Source organism: Microcebus murinus, chromosome 5, assembly GCF_040939455.1.
Source record: "Microcebus murinus isolate Inina chromosome 5, M.murinus_Inina_mat1.0, whole genome shotgun sequence".
NCBI lineage: Eukaryota > Metazoa > Chordata > Mammalia > Primates > Cheirogaleidae > Microcebus > Microcebus murinus.
Genome location: NC_134108.1, coordinates 42628119 through 42647913, shown reverse-complemented (window position 1 = coordinate 42647913; position 19795 = coordinate 42628119). Strand labels below are relative to the sequence as shown.

Here is a 19795-nt window from a genome sequence, read left to right as displayed (position 1 = left end):
GATTTTTACAAGTTATACGAATGTAGTAAATTATTATATGTACCCTGAAACTATGTTCCTCTATATGCATCAACTTAAAAAAATAAAAAATAAAGCAGCCAGTGCCTTGGTTCATCTGGAGAACAGACTCATAAAAATGCTTCATACCTTCTCTACCTATCTTGGAATTCAAAAGTAAGATTATTGTTACAAGAGTGTGTATTAACTTTCTCATTTTCAAATCAAAGTAAGCCTTTTCCTAATAGAAAGTACGGTCATGCACCATATAACAATGTTTCAGTCAAGGATGAACCACATATATGACAGTGGTCCCCCAAAATTAAAAGTGGGGCATATATATTAATAAAAACCTGACATATAGTATTTGACATTGGCTCTCCAGATCCAATAGGGGAAATGACTCATATTTAGTAATGGTGCTGGGACATATATTTGGTTTTCCATATAAAAAAAATACTTATGTAAATAAAAATATACATACCATTTAGGTTTGGGGAATAGATTTTGGAATTAATAGTCCTTGGTTTGTAAGACTTTTCAAAGCTATTTCACCTAGTTGTAAATTATAAAAAGAATAACCAGAGGGACTATCCAGTTACCAAATACAGTAGAACTTTGGTTAAAAATTAGTTTTGATTTTAAAAGAGCCCTTAATGATTTAATTCAATCTCATTTTAATGACATGCCCAAAGTGCATGTCTTAGCATGATTTGCAGTGATCAAAATGAACCAAATGTTCAGATAAATTGTGGCATATTCATAAAACAGAATACTGATCATTAATAAAAACGAACTAATGCTACACACAATTTGTGGATGAACCTTATAACTATGTTAAGTAAAGAATTCACACACACAAGTGCATACTGCATAAATTCCATTTATATAAAGCTCAAAAACAGGAAAAACTAGGGTTAAAAAACTCAGAACAATGGTTATCTCTGGGGATAAATGATTGAGAGAGGGCAGGAAGGAGGTTCTGAAGTGATGTTTTACATTTTGACCCTGGCAGTGGTTTACACAGGTGTGTTAACTATGTAAAAAATCTATTAACTGTATACACTTTTGTGCACTTTTTTGAATGTATGATATACTTCAATAAAAGTTTACTACAAAATAAAAAAGATCTTGTGCTTCTTGTTACCAGAATAAAACCATGGCGATTATTTTGTTAAATATTCTATTTTTCCTGTCTTCTATTGTTTTTGATGACAGGGATGATATTCAGGTGAACACTTTGCCACTTAGACTATCATTTAGCCTTAGCCTGTGCAGCTAATGCAGCTTCTTCGCGCCACTTAGCTTTTTTTGCCAGGTTCCAACTTGTTAAGGATTCATGTCGCTCTACAGCCTGCAAAGAAAACAAAGCAAAGCATTTAACTCTCTGGAAAAAATTGTATTTTAGCTAAACATACACAGAGGAGACTTTGTAAAAAGGAGAGGAGAAAAGTAACTTCAAATATCTGTCACAAACAGTATCCAAGAAAAATGGCCCTTTGATATGGAAAATAAATTCACTTGTTAGACTTCCAGGCAGCAGGACAGCTGATGTCATTAATCTGTCCCTATTCTCTTTTGGCACATATAGACATGTTTGTTGAAGAAAATATAGCAAAAAATATGCCCCAAATCAAGAAAAAAATCCTCAAGTTTCAGAAATGGAAGTAACTCAAGGCATGAATTGGTGGGGAATGGAAGAGACTGAAGCCAGGATAGAAGGACATGATTTTAATCAGGGAGCATTTGGGGAAAATACTCGCCTTCACAGCTATGGGCTGGGAGTTTAATACCTGCACAGAATGGTGAGTCCAAAACTTGGATCTTGGGCATAAGGTTGAAAGCTGAAGGAATCAGGAAAAAGTATTCCTATGAAATTACTAAAACTCTCACCAGCCCAAAGCAACTGGCAAGGAAACTAGGCATTTATCTGGGAGAAAAACTGCCTGTGAAAAGAACAGATGTTCAGCACCATAATTAGGAGGTTAAAAATCTAGCTAGAAAATACATCTGAGTAAATAATCTAAATTCAACACACAAATAAAGATACATAAAAATAGAAAATAGAGGCTAAGAGACATGGCGAATAGAACTATAAGTTCTAACATACATTTGTAATAGGAAGAAAAGATAGAATGGGTGAAGAGGCCATATTTGCAGTTATGACAGCTTGGACTTTTTCAGAAGTATGGAAAGCTATAGGTCCTCACAGACTGAAAAGCATACACAGTCATTAGTAAAATAAATCAATTTAATAAGTATTGGTGAATATCTAATAAGCATCTCACACTTAATATATCCAAAATAGAGAACTTACTATACTTTGTCCCACATACCTACCAGTCTTTCCCCAGCCTTACACATCTCAATAAATGGCAGCATCATTCAGTTCAGATTCAGAACTGAACCTGCAATTGCTCCCAGGTGTGCCTGTATTCATTTTCAGCACTGTTAAATGGATGACTGAGAATGGTTCCTTCTTTTGCCAGAAAATGATATGGTAGCTTTAAATACTTATATGAGAAATTGTGTAAGCTTAAAACAAAGTCTCCTGAGGAAGAGCAAGATGTTGGATGAGAAAAACTGCCAGCTAGAGTGTCTCTGTAAAAAAGACAGATTTTAGAAGAAAGTAGAAGAAATAAGCAAGCAGACAAGTGTACATCGGATCAGTGTCGAAAGTAGGGGTACCCGAGACTACTGGAGACTCCACAGGAGGAGGCTGCAGGAGAGAACTGGAAAAAGAGAGCTCCCAAAAAGCTTGGAGACCAGTGGCAAGGGTAGGTGGAGCGGTTAACTTTCCCCTGCCTTGCATCTCAGACTGTTGGTGGACTCCCTAGCAGTTGGAGAGACCTGTGGACACCAGCCCAGAGACGGCTGCCAACAGTGAGTGGTAAGCCTCATGCAGACAAGGCAGCAGGCAACCAACTCCCTCAGTGCACCTCCCTATGCATAGACCTGAGCCGCTTGGCAGGCGCCATAGTGCCACATTCTCCCCTCCCCCTTCCCTATCCATGACCGCCAAGAGAGACAATATAGCCATCAGCCAGAGGCATCTCCAGGGAACAGGACCTTCCCTTTGGGGGCCCTACAGCTGACTGAGGGGAACTCAGACGGTGAACTCCCTACCCACCAGCCCTCCTAGGTGCTGCTGGCCTGGTCACACCAGGAGAATGGGGCAGATCCTGAGGCTGAGAGACATCGACCCAGCTTGCACTCCTCTCCCTGGTGGGGTCAGGGATTGAATTCCAGGGACCAGAGGTCAGACCTGCAGACCAGATCCTGTACACCCAGGTCTCACATTGCCCAGGGCACAGAAGGGATATTAGTGAACGAGCCTACTAAGATGTCTGTGCCTTCAGGGGCAGATCAGCATGCTTGAGGGTAACCCTCCTCTCAAGGGGGGGCCGTATGCCCAGACCAGGCTGCAATCCTGAGGAGGGAACCTCCCCGCCTGCATCACAGCCAGGGGATACCCATTGGTGTGAGGTCCAGGCTGCTGGCAGAGGCCCAGGAGTATCCATGGAGTTGGGGAGGGTGGAAAGAAGCGAGGCCCGCTCCCAACTGCAGGTCTAAGACAGCCCACCCCTACACACAGACTTTCTGGCTGAGGGGGGCCATTCCAGCCCCTCCCCAACAGGTTTGCCCAGAAGCAGAGAACAGAACTTTGACCCCAGCTAACAGCATTTGTGGTGCTTGAGGGCAGGCTTACCCAACCCAGCTCTGCCCAGACTCACTCCCAGACCAGCCCTCACTGAGGTGGAGAATAAGGACACACCTGGAAGTCCCAGGGCCCCACTTGCCACCTGAGGCACTACAGTGCCTCTCTAGAGGAACAAAAGCTGGTTACAGGACCCAAAAATAACACTGTAGCTTGCTCCTCCCAGCAAACGCCACCTACTAACAGGGAGGTCATTCTGCACACCCTTTTATAGTATCTACTGACTCATCATACAGGGTGTGGTGTAATTTCATCCACAAACACCACCTACTGGCTCAGAGACTGAAGAGGGAGTGTCATTATCCAAATGAAAATCTCAGGGTAAGAAGTAACAACTGATCCAGATGTGAAGAAATCAGCGAAAGGACTCTGGAAGTATGAAGACTCAAACAGAGAGCACAGCCCCAAAGAGCAACACCAGCCCCTTACAAATGGACATCAACCAAAATCAAAATGCTAAAATGGCAGAAGAAGAATTCCAAGCATGGATTGTAACAAAATTCAATGACTTGCAAGAAAAATTGGATAACCAACACAAAGAAACCACAAAAAGATTCCAGGACCTGGAAGAAAAATTCACTAAAGAAATTGAAACAATAAAGAAAAATCAAACCAACTCCTGGAAATGAGAATCTATGCAAGGAACTATAAAACACAGTGGAAAGCCTCAAGAACAGGGTAGATCAAACAGAAGAAAGAATCTCAGAGATTGAAGATAACACTTTCCAATTAAATAAGTCAGTCACAGAGATAGAGCAGAGAAACAAGAGAAAAGAGCAAAGCCTACAAGAGATGTGGGATTATGTGAAGAAACCTAATGCGAGGGTCATAGGGTTACCAGAAGGGGAAGAAGAAAACACTCAAGGGTTGGACAAGCTATTTGAAGATATAATAGAGGAAAATTTCCCAGGCCTTGCTAAAAATCTCCAGATACAAGTTCAAGAAGCTCAAAGGACCCCTGGGAGATTCAATGCAAACAGGAAGACATCACGACATGCAGTCATCAGACTGACCAAAATATCAACTAAAGAGGCCCTTCTACGAGTTATAAGATGAAAGAAGCAAGTAACATACAAAAGAAAGCCAATCCGACTAATGCGAAATTTCTCTACTGAAACTTTTCAAGCAAGGGGAGACTGGGGCCCCATTCTCACTCCTCTGAAACAGAACAATGCCCAGCATAGAATCCTATTCCCTACAAAACTAAGTTTTGTATATGAAGAAGAAATCAAGGCATTCTCAGATAAGCAAAGACTGAGGGAATTCACCAAGACAAGACCAACCCTTCAAGAAGTACTCAAAACAGTGTTACCCACAGATCAGCACAATAAACATTCATGAATGTAGATCCACTCAAAAGCTAAAGATCAAAGGCCAGATGTTGGGAGCTGTCTGGACACGGGAGAGTTAAAGTGTGGTTGCTGCCCGGAACACTGGGGTCCTTGAGACATAGCACCTGGTGCCTTAACTCAGAGCTCTGACATTCTTGGCCTTTCTTCTAGCTCACGGAGGGTGCCGGAGATAGCAGTAGCAGTTATAGAAGGTCACTTAAGTAATCCTGTGCACACAGCCCTCGTAGCTTATAGACCCCCTAGGCCCTGCACACTCCTTTCCCAGAATTGTTAATTACGCTTGGGTGCTCTTTTCCTTGAACTGTCTGAGTGATCATAGTTGAGTATTTGTAGCTTTTTTGATATCAGAAGAAAGTTAAGTTGTAGATTAGAAAACTTCTTAAGCAAGGAAAGGGGCTATCAAAGTGACACATGGTTGAGAAAAAACAAGAACTGTTTTGCTCTCTGGTTTAATGAAGACATGCACCACCTATTCCAATGTATTTCGCTTCTCCTTTGTTCTTATCTGTATAAATATAGCAACTGAAATAAACGAGGCACGGCAGTCACCAAGGACTCCATCCTCCCGTCCCCATCTTTTTGTTGTCTCTTCATTTCTCAGCCTCGCCCCCTAACTCCAGGTGCCGCATGTCGCCGGCTGGCTCCGGCAGCCAGATACCACAATGGCTCAAGAGAGAAAACAAAGTAACACAGTTCAACCCATCAGAAATAACAGAAATCTGCCCCACCTAACAGTTGTCTCAATAAATGTGAATGTCTTGAACTCCCCACTCAAGAGACACAGACTGCCTGAATGGATAAAAAAAAATACAAGCCAAGTATCTGCTGCCTTCAGGAAACACATCTCACCTACAAGGATGCATTTGGACTAAAGGTAAAGGGGTGGAGAACAATATTTCAAGTAAACGGAAGCCAAAAGAAGGCTGGCGTGGCAGTTTTTATTTCAGATAACTTATTTTTTAAATCAACAAAAGTAATAAAAGACAAAGAGGGTGACTATATAATGGTGAAGGGCACAGTACAACAAGAAGACATAACAATTCTAAACATGTATGCACCCAATTTAGGGGCACCCAGATTCATAAAGCAAACTCTACTTGATCTAAATAAATGGATAAACAATAACACCATAATAGCCAGAGACTTTAACACCCCGCTGACAGCACAGGACAGATCCTCCAAACAGAAAATTAACAAAGAAATAAAGAACTTAAACAAAGCTCTCGAATAAATGGGCCTGACTGATATTTACAGGACATTCTACTCAAAAACCACTGAATATACATTCTTCTCATCAGCTCATGGGACATTCTCTAAGATTGACCATATCCTAGGACACAAAGTATGTCTCAAAAGATTTAAAAAAATAGAAACTATACCATGTATCTTTTCAGACCACAGTGGAATAAAAGTAGAAATCAACCCTAACAGGAACTCTTATTTCTACACAAAGTCATGAAAACTAAACAACCTTCTGCTGAATGATCACTTCATAAATGAGGAAATAAAGAATGTAATCAAAAGATTCTTTGAACTAAATGACAAAGGAGACACAAGTTATCAAACCCTGGGGGACACAGCTAAAGCAGTCCCGAAAGGAAAGTTTATTTCCATAAATGCCTATATCCAGAAGTTGAAAAGATCACAAATAGACAACCTAATGAATTGACTCAAAGAGCTGGAAAAAGAAGAACAGACCAACCCCAAACCCAGCAGAAGAAGTGAAATCATTAAGATCAAATCAGAACTAAATGAAATTGACAACAGGGAAACTATACAAAAGATTAATAAAACAAAAAGCTGGTTCTTTGAAAAAATCAACAAAACTGACACATTTTTGTTTAGACTAATGAAAAACAGAAAAGAAAAATCTCTAATAAGCTCCATCAGGAACTTATTAAAGGAGAAATTACACTGATGCCACAGAGATACAAGATATAATTTATGAATAAATATAAAAACCTGTATGCACACAAACTGGAAAATGTGGAGGAAATGGAAAATTTCTTAGAAACACACAGCCTCCCTAGGCTCAACCAGGAAGAAATAGAAATCCTAAACAGACCAATATCAAGTACTGAAATCGAAACAGCAATAAAAAACCTTCCTAAAAAGAAAAGTCCTGGGCCAGGTGGTTGCACACCGGAATTTTACAACACCTACAAAGAAGATCTGGTGCCTATCCTGCAGAAATTATTCCACAACATTAAGAAGGATGAAAACCTCCCCAAAACATTTTAGGAAGCAAACATAACCCTGATACCAAAATCAGGAATGGATGCAACAAAAAAACAAAACTAAAGACCAATATCCCTTATGAAAATAGATGCAAAAATTCTGAACAGAATTCTAGCTAATTGAATGCAGGTGCTTATCAAGAAAATAATCCATCACAACCAAGTGGGCTTCATCCCAGGGATTCAGGGATGGTTCAACATATGCAAATCTATAAATGTAATTCACCATATAAACAGAAGCAAAAACAAAGACCATATGATCCTCTTAATAGATGCAGAAAAGGCATTTGACAAAATTCAGCACTCTTTTATGATAAGTACGCTTCACAAAATAGGTATAGATGGGGCTTACCTAGAAATGATACAAGCCATATATGACAAACCCACAGCCAACATTATACTGAATGGGGAAAAACTGAAAGCATTCCCACCTAGAACTGGAACCAGGCAAGGTTTCCCACTATCTCCACTTCTATTCAATATAGTGCTGGAAATCCTTGCTATAGCAATCAGACAAGAGAGCAGAATTAAAGGCATCCAAACGAGAGCAGAAGAGATCAAACTCTCACTCTTTGCTGATGACACGATATTATACCTAGAAAACCCCAAGGATTCAACCAAGAGACTCCTTGAATTGATAAACGAATTCAGTAAATTCTCAGGATACAAAATCAATACACACAAATCAGAGGCATTTATATATGCAAGCAACAAAGTGAGAACCAAATCAAAGACTCAATTCCCTTCAAAATAGTAACAAAGAAAATAAAGTACCTAGGAATATATTTAACTAAGGAGGTAAAAGACCTGTACAGGGAGAACTATGAAACACTGAAGAAGGAAATAGCAGAGGATATAAACAGGTAGAAGAACACACCATGCTCATGGGTCGGCAGATTCAAAATTGTTAAAATGTGTCTACTACCTAAAGTGACCTACAGAGTCAATGCAATCCTTATTAAAATACCATCATCATTTTTCACAGATATAGAAAAGAATAATTTTATGCTTCGGATGGAACCAGAGAACACCCCATATAGCAAAAACAATCCTAGGTAATAATAACAAAATGGGAGGTATCAATTTACCAGACTTCAAACTATACTACAAGGCTATAGTAATTAAAACAGCTTTGACTGGCATAAGAACAGGGACATTGACCAGTGGAACAGAACAGAAAACCCAGATATAAAACCATCCTCATACAGCCATCTATGTTCGACAAAGCAGACAAAAACAGACACTGGAGAAACGAATCCTTATTCAATAAATGGTGCTGTAAAAACTGGAGAGCCACATGTAGAAGACTGAAACAGGACCCACACCTTTCACCTCTCACAAAAATCAACTCACGCTGGGTAACAGATTTGAACCTTAGGTGTGAAACTATTAGAATTCTAGAGGAAAACGTTGGAAATACTCTTCTAGACATTGGCCTAGGCAAAGAATGTATGAAGAAGACCCCAAAAGCAATCACAGCAGCCACAAAAATAAATAAATGGGACATGATCAAACTACAAAGCTTCTGCACAGCCAAAGAAACTGTCAAGAGAGCAAACAGACAACCCACAGAACAGGAGAAAATTTTCACAAGCTACACATTTGATAAAGGGCTGATAACTAGAATCTATTTAGAACTCAGGAAAATCAGCAAGGAAAAATCAAACAACCCTATCAAAAAGTGGCCAAAGGACAAGAAAGAAACTTCTCAAAAGAAGATAGAATAATGTTCAAAAAACATATGAAAAAATGCTTAACATCTCTAATCATCAGGGAAATGCAAATCAAAATCAGATATCACTTATCTCAGTGAGAATTGCCTTTATTAACAAGTCCCAAAACAATAAATGTTGGGGTGGATGTGGAGATATAGGAACCCTCCTACATTGCTGGTGGGCCTGCAAACTAGTTCAACCTCTGTGGAAAGCAATATGGAGATACCTTAAAGCAATACAAGTAGATCTATCATTTGATCCAGCAATCCCATTACTGGGCATCTACCCAAAAGAACAAAAATTACTCTATGAAAAAGACACCTGCACTAGGATGTTTACACCAGCACAATTTACAATTGCAAAGATGTGGAAACAACCGAAGTGCCCATCAATACATGAGTGGATTAACCACTTCAGGACCTGCGTAGACTATAGTTGACAGCCACAGATGAACGCGCACAGCGACTTTAGCCGACAGCCGAGATACGACTTTTCTAATTTTTCATTTATCAAAATAAAATTGTGAAAGTTTAAAAACAACGTAATGAAAACATATATGTATATGTTACCTATACTGATTTACATTACAAGTAAAGCTGCCTGAAAGTAAAACAAGCTTTCAGTGCTTTAAAGCTTTCCTATCACACAAGAGCAAAAAGAATTCATCGTCAATGCACAGGACGAACTATCATGTGGACTATGAGTGCCAGCTGTGGGCAAGGTTTCATAGCCAGTGAGCGCGGTACCAAAGTGGTTAATAAAATGTGGTATATGTATACCATGGAGTACTATTCAGCTATAAGAAACAACGGTGATATACACCTCTGGTATATTCCTGGATAGAGCTGTAACCCATTATATTAAGTGAAGTATCCCAAGAATGGAAATATAAGCACCACACGTACTCATCAGCAAATTGATATTAACTGATCAGCACATAAGTGGACATATAGGAATAATATTTATCAGGTGTCGGGCAGGTGTGGGGGGAGGGGATGAGTACATACATACATAATGAGTGTGATGCCATAACATGCTGGAAAAAATAAAGAAAATAAAGAAATAAAGAAAAAAAAAGAAATGATAATATTTTGATATTTTGTATTAAATAAAATATATTAAAACAAAACAAAAAAAGTGTCCTAATAGTTTATGTGCATTTTGAATATATTTTGTATAGAATATAAAAATCCTAATTATTTTGCAATAATAAATAGTTGTTGAACATCAGAGGTATCAAGAATTACTAGACAAACTTTAACAGAAGCTTTTGCATAATTGATGGATAAAATTACAAGTTAGAATCATGATTTAGTAATCACAGCTAATGATGTATTTTTTCTATGATCTGCATATCAATATCAATATGTGGTATATTTTTCAGTTTTCTTGAGATTATAACCCAACATAAAATTGCAAAGTTTTTGAGAATAATAAAGTATATCAATTATATTGTTATTATATGAAAATATTCTTATATTAGTCTTTTTTGTGAAGACAAAAAAGGTTTTATATTATTTGCACATATTTGTGAAATTTTAGGGAAAGTGTTTTTGTGTAATTTGCAAACAAAATACAATTTATTATAAATTTTAAAAAAGGGGAGGGAGAGATCAAATGCATCAAAGGCTGACAGGTCAACAAAGATGAGAATCATGAATATCATAGGTGACTTTGTTAAGAGCAGTTTGGTGAATGTGTTAGGACAAAGGCCTGATCAAACAGCGAATCGGAAGGGGAAACTGGAGACAGTGTGTATAGATGGGTCTACTGGAAAGGTTTGCCAAGAGAGCAATGGCACAGTTGATGGCTAAGAGAAGTTTTATTTTTGTTTTTTGAGGGGTATGTCCCAGTATCATTTCTTGACTAACTTATGTTTCTCCACTCATCTACAAAGCCACTATTTCATATATTGAACCATCATGTAATGGTATGATTTGAATGCAATTCTATTAAGCTGAATACCTAGTCATATGCCAGGAATGCAGTTTTAATTATTGTAGTTGTTTTGTTTTAATATCTTTTAGAACTGGTCCTCCCTTAGTCCTACATATTTTTAGTATTTTCTTATATATCTTTTTTATTTTTCAATATGAATTTTAGACTCAGTTTATCTACTTCCAAAACAAATCCTGTTGCTATTTTATTACTATCATGTCAACTTTATAGATTTAGAGAAGGCTTCTCTCTTTAAGATGTTGAGTCTTCTTATCCAAGATCATGAAATTTTTTCAGTCAAGTATTCTTTTGTGGCCACTAGTAGTGCTTAAAAGTTACTTTCATAAATATCGCACAATTTTAAAATTCATTCTTAAGTACTTTATCTTTTGTTGTTGCCATTTTAAGTAGAGTCTTCTCTCCCGCCCCCCCCCCCCACACACACACTGGTTGTTGAATAAGCAGGGAAATGAAAATTTTAAAATCTTGTTATTGTCTTGCTTAAAATTCTCCACTGGGTCCCCAGTGTGTTTACTATAAAATCTGAACTATTTGCAGTGACCTATAAGGTCCTGACACTTTTAGATTGTGGCTGTTGCATACCATCTTTTCTATGCTCATTATGCTCCATCTAGACTAGCTCTTTTTAAATACAGGAAACCCTTTCTCATCTCTAGGCTTTGCATATGCTTCCTTCCTCCCCCTGGTCTTGCCATGGCTACCTTATCCTTATCCTCCTCAGAGAAGGATTCCCTGACCACCCCATCTAAAATGGCCTCTCCCAGGGTCTTACCACTTTATCATACTGTTCATTTCCTTCATAGCGCTAAGAATTCCTAATCACCATTTTTGTTTATTTGATTACTCTCCATTTTCCCGACTAGAAAATACCTGTTTTATCTTTTTTTTTTTTTTGCCACTGTATTCTAATAACATGCATAGTGCCTGGCATGTTGCAGGTACTAAAAAATATTTAGTGTATTAATGATTGAAAACCAGTGTGTCTGCTATCACACTTTTGGAGAAGAGGCAACAGTAAAACAATCAGTACTATACACAGAAATCAATTCTCAGTTGCTGTTTTAGCCAAAATTATTTGTGTCAGCTTCACACAGAAAAATTCTGGATACTGATTCATAATAGCATTATATTTGAAACATAAGATTTTCATCTACAAGGAAAAAAACTTTCCTGCAATTCAAATCATGTGTTTTGAAAATAAAATAATGATATTGAAGATCTCTAATGTACCAATTTGCTGATATAGTATAATTGGTCTTGCCTCATTTGGGAATATTTAATTACCAGTTTGAAAAACATTAAAGTGCTATTGTAAATACATCATTAGAGGGCTATTCTAAGTAAATGAGTTATCTAACTAATGTTTGTATTTTTTATTGTAAAAGGGGCAATATATTAACCATTAAAACATTTCCTAGAAAGTAGAGTCATCAGTTTGGCAGGCTGTCATTTATGCGGAGTAGGTTAAAAACAAGTGACAATCAAATTTATTTACATGTTTGAGTATTCAGCCCAGTAAACATTTAAAAATGTTTCATTTGATAAGAACAATTTCAAACCATAGGTTCTTTCCCAAGGAATGATAGGAATGAATGGACATTTATATAAATTAATCAGCTTATAGGTTCTAGTCCTTGTGTGAAGTTAGTGGGCTCAGGTACACATGAGCACCTGAGGAGTAAAGGACAGAATCATAGAATTAGGCAAAATGGTAATTGTCTAAATATGCCCAGAGAGTGAGGATGTGTGGAGCAAATCAAACTATTCTGTGTTATATGGATGCACCTTGAAATGCAGTGTTCATAACTAAGGAAGTTATAATCTGGCTCTAATAGATTCAGTTGCAGGTGCCCCAGTGAATAGAATCACTGGTAAACTGGAGCGTGTCTAGAGGAGAGCTCCAAGATAGAAGTTGTTAGAAATTGAGAAGACCAAAGAAGAGAGGACGCATAGGGATGTGTTAGTTACCTCTCAGTATTGGTGGGGCTGTTCTTTGTGGTAAAAAGACCAGCAGATGGAAGTATTTGAGGAAAATATTTGCAGAAAATGAAATTATAGAGAGTATTCAGACCTAAATTTCTTTCTAGAGGTATTAAACAGAAACTATACATTTGGGATAGCAAGGAAAAGGCTCATATATAGGATACAGCTAAAGTAGATGGCCTTGGCAATCACTTCCAACTTTGCATTTCTAACTATTTCATCATTCTATGCAATAGCTAATTGAGTTCTCGGTCTAAGGAATAATCTATTCTTGTGATACTTCACTTAGTAGAATGGGCTCCAGCTTTATCCAGGATGAAACAAGAGGTGCTAGATCACCATTGTTTTTTGTGCCTGAGTAGAACTCCATGGTATACATATACCACATTTTATTAATCCCCTCATGTATTGATGGGCACTTGGTTTGTTTCCACATCTTTGCAATTGTGATTGTGCTGATATAAACATTCTAGTGCAGATGTCTTTTTTATAGAATGTCTTTTGTTCTTTTGGGTAGATGCCCAGTAATGGGATTGCTGGATCAAATGGTAGTCACAAGAATGGAAAAACAAGCACCACATGTACTCACCATCAAATTGGTATTAACTGATGAACACATAAGTGCACATATAGTAATAACATTCATCAGGTGTGAGGCAGATGGGAGTGGGGAAGAAGGGATAGATCTATACACACCTAAAGGGTGTGGTGCACACGGTTTAGGGGATGGACACTCTTGAACCTATGACTCAGGTGGGGCAAAAGCAATATAAGTAACCTAAACATTTGTATCCCCATAATATGCTGAAATAAAAAAGAAAAGTAAAAAAAAAAAAAAGGAAAAATCTAGTCTGGATAACTTTCATACCACAAAATTCTCCTTCTTGTACATATTTTAACCATATTGTATTATTTTAATATTTTAACATTATTATTATTATTTTAATAGTATTTTAATATTATTTATTTAATATTTTAACACATTTTAACCATATTGTAGATTGTTTTGTTTTTGTTTTTGTTTAGAAGTGGAAACAAGTTTTTGTCCTTCCTGGCCATAGAATTAATTTGTTGACTCAAACTTCCATGAACAAATTTGTTTCTAGTATGATAGATGTATGTGAGTGGCTTTGGGTCTCAAAGAGAAAATCGTTCTTACATTAAAGAACAGCAATAATTCCTGAATTGAGAAGAAAGTCCGTAACATTTCTGAAAATTCATAAGTCCATCTTTATTTTAAGGAGGTACTCACCCTCTTGGCCGATGCTATGACTGCAAAACAGGCGATAATTGTGAGTCCGATCATTATGTAACAAACTTTGACTCGAGCTTTGTTTCTTGCAGCATCTATCATTTCTGGCCTAAACCAAGACGTATATTTTGTTAATTATATTAAAGCAGTATGGTTTTCTTACATCAACAGATGATTTGCTATGTAGATATTTCAAAAATTTCCCTGAATGCAAACTGCAGGTGTAAAAGATTTCCAAATGCTAGCCCATTATCTTACCAATTTCAAATTATTTATTCATATATTAAACTAATGTTAGCCACTATAAAACCATAGTGTAGTATATTTAGTTTCTAATTGCTCAAAATATAATACTAGAGATTGTGACCTGACTCTCCATTATTTTTATTCATTAGTTAGAATAAAAATAGGAGTTAAAGCATATGTATGTCTATGACTTGTATTCATTCAGCCTCTGTGTTAAGTAGGCTTTGTTTTCCATTTTTAATGGATTATTATTTTTTTAAAACTCACTTTCATCACTTTTTTTTTCACTGGCTTCCCAATCTATTTTTGCTCCTTGCCATCCTATTCTGAAAAGAGACTATTATACATTTTGTGAAAATGGCTCTTAGAGAAAGGGTGTTTCCTTCACGGTTTTTCAGGAAGTTTTCAAAAGAAATAATCAAAATTACAATAATTTGTCAAAGAAAAAGATAAAAGACACCTTCATTTTCTTGGTATTATTCTGAAATAGTACTTAACTACTAGGTAATCTTATTTGCTAATAAAGTTATACACAAGTTTTCTAAGATTAACAATACTACTTACAAAGTAGTGTTAGAAAGGGAATTATACCTGAGGGGCTTTTATATTGAAATGAACTTTAACAATTTGCGATAATGTGAAGTGGTAGTTTGTAAATATGCATAATTAAAGCACTTGATTCTTCAGAATATATTCATCGGCATTCCTTCCTATCTAATGTTAAGTTTAAATAGAGTATAGTTACATTAGAAAAAAATTCTAGAAAGACAAGTACAATTTCTCTTCAAAATGAAAAACTTTTTCTTTAACTTTTCCACTAGTTGGAAGGCCACAGAAAACCAATATTTAGACTGTTTTCCTTAGATTTCAGGCAGAATAATGTAAGTTTTAACATGTTAGTTGCAAACAGGTCCAATCAGTGACACTAGATATATGGAGACATTATTAGATTATATTTGTTGCTAACTTTTGTTCTAGATGGAACCTAAAAGCTCTGATCCTTTTTACCCATCCATTTGGCTTTGATCTGCTATACCAAATTAGTTTAGCACTGAAAGAACAAGAAAAAGTACAGTTATTATTAAATATAATTAGTGTATGATACAAAAATTATAGGTCACTTGTTTAGTAGATGTCCATTAAGAGCATAAAAAGCGACAGCTGTTTGTATCATAAGTCTAACACTTAGCTCAATAGGACTATCCCTACTAAATAACAATACTTAAAAAAAAGATTATAGAAAAGAATAAAATGAAAAACATTCAAGTACTTTCATGTTTCCAACCCCAAACTACAACACTTTTTATAGGCATCTTGTTTATAGTTAAATGCTCCTGTTTATAATACTTTTTTTGATTGTGTCTCTGGGGAAATTACATTATTTCTGTAAAATGGGTCTCTCCACATACAGCTATGTTAATCCAATCCTGGGCACTGGGCATAGGTTCTCTCGACAAACATTAAATTACAATAATGCTGGTTCTTTACATTCTTGATTACTCTGCTACGACATTAGAAATCAAAATTCAAACAAATTGAGGGTGGTGTTTTATTTTTTGTTTTGTTTATGTTCTTTTTACTTCTTCATTTGGCATTTAAAGCATTAAATTCTCAGGTATCCATTAAAATTTGACAACCAGAGCCTGTGATGATAAAGTCTTTTCTAAGGCTAATTTCTGCTTTGGGGTAAGCCTATAGTTTGGAGTCTATAGATCTCAAGGAAAACTAAATTTGTTTGGTAAAATTAGAAAATATCTCTGTAATTGCATAAATGCTGAGAACAGATTTCAAATGCCACGCTATTTCAGGTTTCATGACTATTCCTCATTAAGTAACTTGATTCAAGAAAGTAATGAAAATATTTCAGAATTCATATTGATCGTACATTTCCCCCTACCTGTCTGCCCCCTCTCCTGCCATTTTCTTGAGATGCTTTCAGTAAATGGTGAGGATAAAACTGCACGCAATATGTGAACAGCAAGGCCGAGTTTCCCTTACCCGTTCTAATGGGCCTTCATGACACTGTACAAATATAATATACAGAATCTCTGAAATCCTTCTTTGATATTATGGTTTTAGTCTTCCTTTAAAAAAAATCAGTTTAAAAAGTAGTAGATTTATTTTACTCTTAGTTTTTGTCCCTCTCTTTTTACTCATTCCCTTGTAAAAGTGCTACGAAAGGCATGAACTGAAGCTGCAGAAAGATGGTTTTTTACAGGTTCCATTTTCTATCTATCCATCTATTTATTTATTTTACAGGCTACATTACTCTAGACGTGAAGCTGTTAGCTTGAGTTTTGCCATTTGCCACTTAGCGCCCCTCCGTCTCGGTGGGTTTAGCATGCCGGGGAGGTCAACCAGGCGGACAGGCCTGCGCGTCCCTGCCCGAGTAAACCCGGCGCCTGGAAGGCCACAGAACCCCGTCCTCCAGGCGTCAGTCTCCACGGAAGAGGAGGCCGCGTGGGTGCGGCTTCTTCCCCCAGACCCTCCAGCCGCCCCACGACGTACGACCCAAGGACCCCTTCCGTGGGTAGAGTAGCGGGCCGGCCCGGGGAGAGTCCCTCTTCCCTTCTAGCGGCCCTGCAAACACCCGGTGCGCGCACGGACCCAGCGCTCTGTTTGGCCCGAGGGCCCCACTGCCTCGCCCGCCCGCTCGGAGCTCGCTGGAGACCGGCTCTGGGCGATGGTGGAAGTGCCCGCAGAAATTCTGGATTTTCACTCTTCTGCAATCTCCCTTTGAAGCTTAGCTGCCCCCTGTCTAGTCAAGGGACTTGACGTTTAGCCGCCCTAGGGGGGTGCAGGTAAATTCCGTACGTGGCGGGCGCTATTGCCACCTGTGCGGCCCCGCGGCCGCCTGCGCTGCGCGCCAAGCAGAAGTGAGGGAACCCCGCACGCCTCGCGGCCGGCCCGACTCTCCCCCGCGCGTCACCCGGCACACTCACGGGACCTGAGGCGGGATCTCCTCCATCGATTTGAAACGCCCCGTCCACAGCAGGATTTTCTTGTCAAATTGCGAAGGCCTGTGCTGGGCGAGGACCTGGTGAACCTTCCCTGCTGAGAGAGCAACAGAGAGGGGCCGGGGAACAGACCACCGGCACGGTGGATCAGCGCGCACACAAACCTAGATTCCTGCCCAGGTCCCCGCGTCCGCCCTTCTGTAGCCACTTCCCTCCAGGCCATTCCCGCCCGAACTCGGGCTCACCTGGACCTTGGGGCCCAGAGCCCCCGGGGGCTCCGCCGCTGGAGTAGCAGGTAAGACCCCAGAGCGGAAAAGGGGGGACGCTGACGAAGCGTCCCCGACCGAGGCGCAGGAGGCTCCCCACCGTCCTGAGCATGCTGCGCGCTTTTCCCGCGTCGCACCAGCGCTCGCACCCGCAGCCCGAACCGCGGAGCGTTCTCCGCGTCCCCTTCCCGCCCCCTCCCCGCCACGCCCCGGCTGGGGGAGCTCTGAGGCAGCTGGAGTCCCTGGCGGCAGCACTCTCGGCTCCCGGTCCCCGCCCACACCCGGTGACCCGGGATGGTGCAGCTACGATGCCAGGAGCAGCTTACCCTGAGAGCAGCTAGTCACTGTCTGAAAACTCAGGGGCGCACAGGCTCGCCACCCCCTGAGGCAGCGCGCTTAGCTCTCCTTTCAGATGTGTACCTTGTATTGAGTAGACAGACATGTGTTTCCTCCAGACTTTCAGCCTTTGGTGCCACCGTTTCTTGCCCAGGAGAATAAATCTTAAACTTTCTCCTCCAGGAAGAGACAACAGTCCTTCAAGTGCAGGAAACTTCAAATATTTACCAAGCAAGTGTAAGAGCACACGACAAACTTCTGATTTCCCCAGTATGAGAGTTTTTGAAGTTAGCTCTCACCCCTTCCCTACCTCCATACTTTTTCTAGGCAGAACAACCTAGGTTCCTGCAATTGTTTTTCTCTACCTTTTCATTTCTTAGTAAGCCCACAAACTCTCCAAACTCACTTCAAAATGTGCCTTTCTTCTGTCACTTTCCAACATCTCCCCTCTGCTGAAACCAGGGCGGGGAGAATCTACTATTCACTGGCATTAAAAAGGAAGAGGGACTTATCGGAGAGAAGGGTTGTACAAAAACCCAACTAATTTGCTCGTTTCCGAAAACGACAGGCCGCCCAGCCAAGTGAAAATGCTTAACGCTCCTCTCCTGTTACTGCCTCTGAGATTCCTTCCCTAACTAGACACTGCTTTACACTTGTCATTTGATTTCCAGATATTTTTCTTCCTAAGTGTAGACTGTCAGGCTCTTGAGGCAAGAACTGTGTAACTCCCAGCCAGCCGTGTCTTTCACTTAACAGCGAGCGAGCGTTCAACAAAAGAGGACAGATTAATAGCTCTGTAAAGACTTACCCTTTTAGAGGAGTGCTTGTGAAAAGAACAAGGGCTTTGCCTTCACATATAGGTGTAAATCCCAGATTTGTGACTTAAAAGTTGCATAATCATGAGCAAATCATTTAAGTCTCGGTCATATTTGTAAAACCAGAATTCCTGTTAATATATTTTAAATTCATTCATGCAAGGACTACCAAAACCTACTATGTGCCAGCTACCTCTCAGAGCTGGGGAGAGAGCAGTGATGATGTCAGGTGGGGATTAGTGGATAAAGAAAAATAAAGCAAGATGGAAAAAAAAAGTAAGTGGGGTTAGATGGGAGGCTGTTTAGAAAGACGGTTGGGGATGCCCCTCTAAATGTATGTGCCTGGCACTGTAATAACACTTCGAAAGACGTGGTATTTTTTATTTAACTAGTCTCAAAACCCAAGGGCATTTTAACTAATGATATCTCCTTTGGAGAATGATGGGCTCCCTGATCTTCAGGATTTGTTATTTTATTCCCATAATAGAGCTGGAAAAATTATCACATAGTAGATATTTAATAAGTATTTGTTAAATAAATGAATAGATGAATGCAAAAATAGAATACAGCCCATATAAGCTAGTTTGAGAAAAGACTGAAATACTTCAGGACAATCTATGCCCCTTTCAGCTTTGTATCTCCAGTGTCTACCATATTGCCTTGCACATAGCAGTCTCCAAATGAATATTTATGGAACTGAACTGAAGGAATTCCTTTCTGAGAAGGTATATTGCCGTAGATAACATCTGATAGCTGCAGCATTGTGCTCCTTGGAAATTCTCCAATTACTGAAGTATTGTTTTTTCTTTTAGTATTTTGTCTTCACATCACTGAGAGGGAGTATCCATAAAGCTAGAGAAGACCATCTCTGAGAAACAGCCATTCATTACTAGTTCACCAAGGAATATTAAACTAGCCAAATAAATTCATTTCCCTGGAGAGAGCCAAATGTCATGTATATA

At 39.0% G+C, this 19795-nt stretch overlaps 1 protein-coding gene across 1 annotated transcript; it reads right to left on the bottom strand.

Annotated features, from left to right (window-relative positions):
• Positions 1-866: 866 nt before the first annotated feature.
• Positions 867-19595, bottom strand: FAM162B (family with sequence similarity 162 member B). Its single transcript, XM_012753861.2, has 5 exons — positions 19493-19595; positions 17662-17985; positions 17402-17513; positions 14214-14322; positions 867-1351 (listed from the first exon to the last, which is right to left on the bottom strand). Exons 1-5 carry the CDS (start codon positions 19593-19595, stop codon positions 1253-1255), a joined length of 747 nt encoding a protein of 248 aa, XP_012609315.2. The 3' UTR covers positions 867-1252.
• Positions 19596-19795: the final 200 nt, after the last annotated feature.

Coding starts and splice junctions, on each gene's coding strand:
- FAM162B (XM_012753861.2), bottom strand. CDS start 19,595: ATGCTGCAGCTATCAGATGTTATCTACGGCAATATACCTTCTCAGAAA. Junction 17,514..17,661: donor CTCTGGGCCCCAAGGTCCAG/GTGAGCCCGAGT, acceptor TTGCTCTCTCAG/CAGGGAAGGTTCACCAGGTC. Junction 1,352..14,213: donor TCATAGCATCGGCCAAGAGG/GTGAGTACCTCC, acceptor TTTTCTTTGCAG/GCTGTAGAGCGACATGAATC.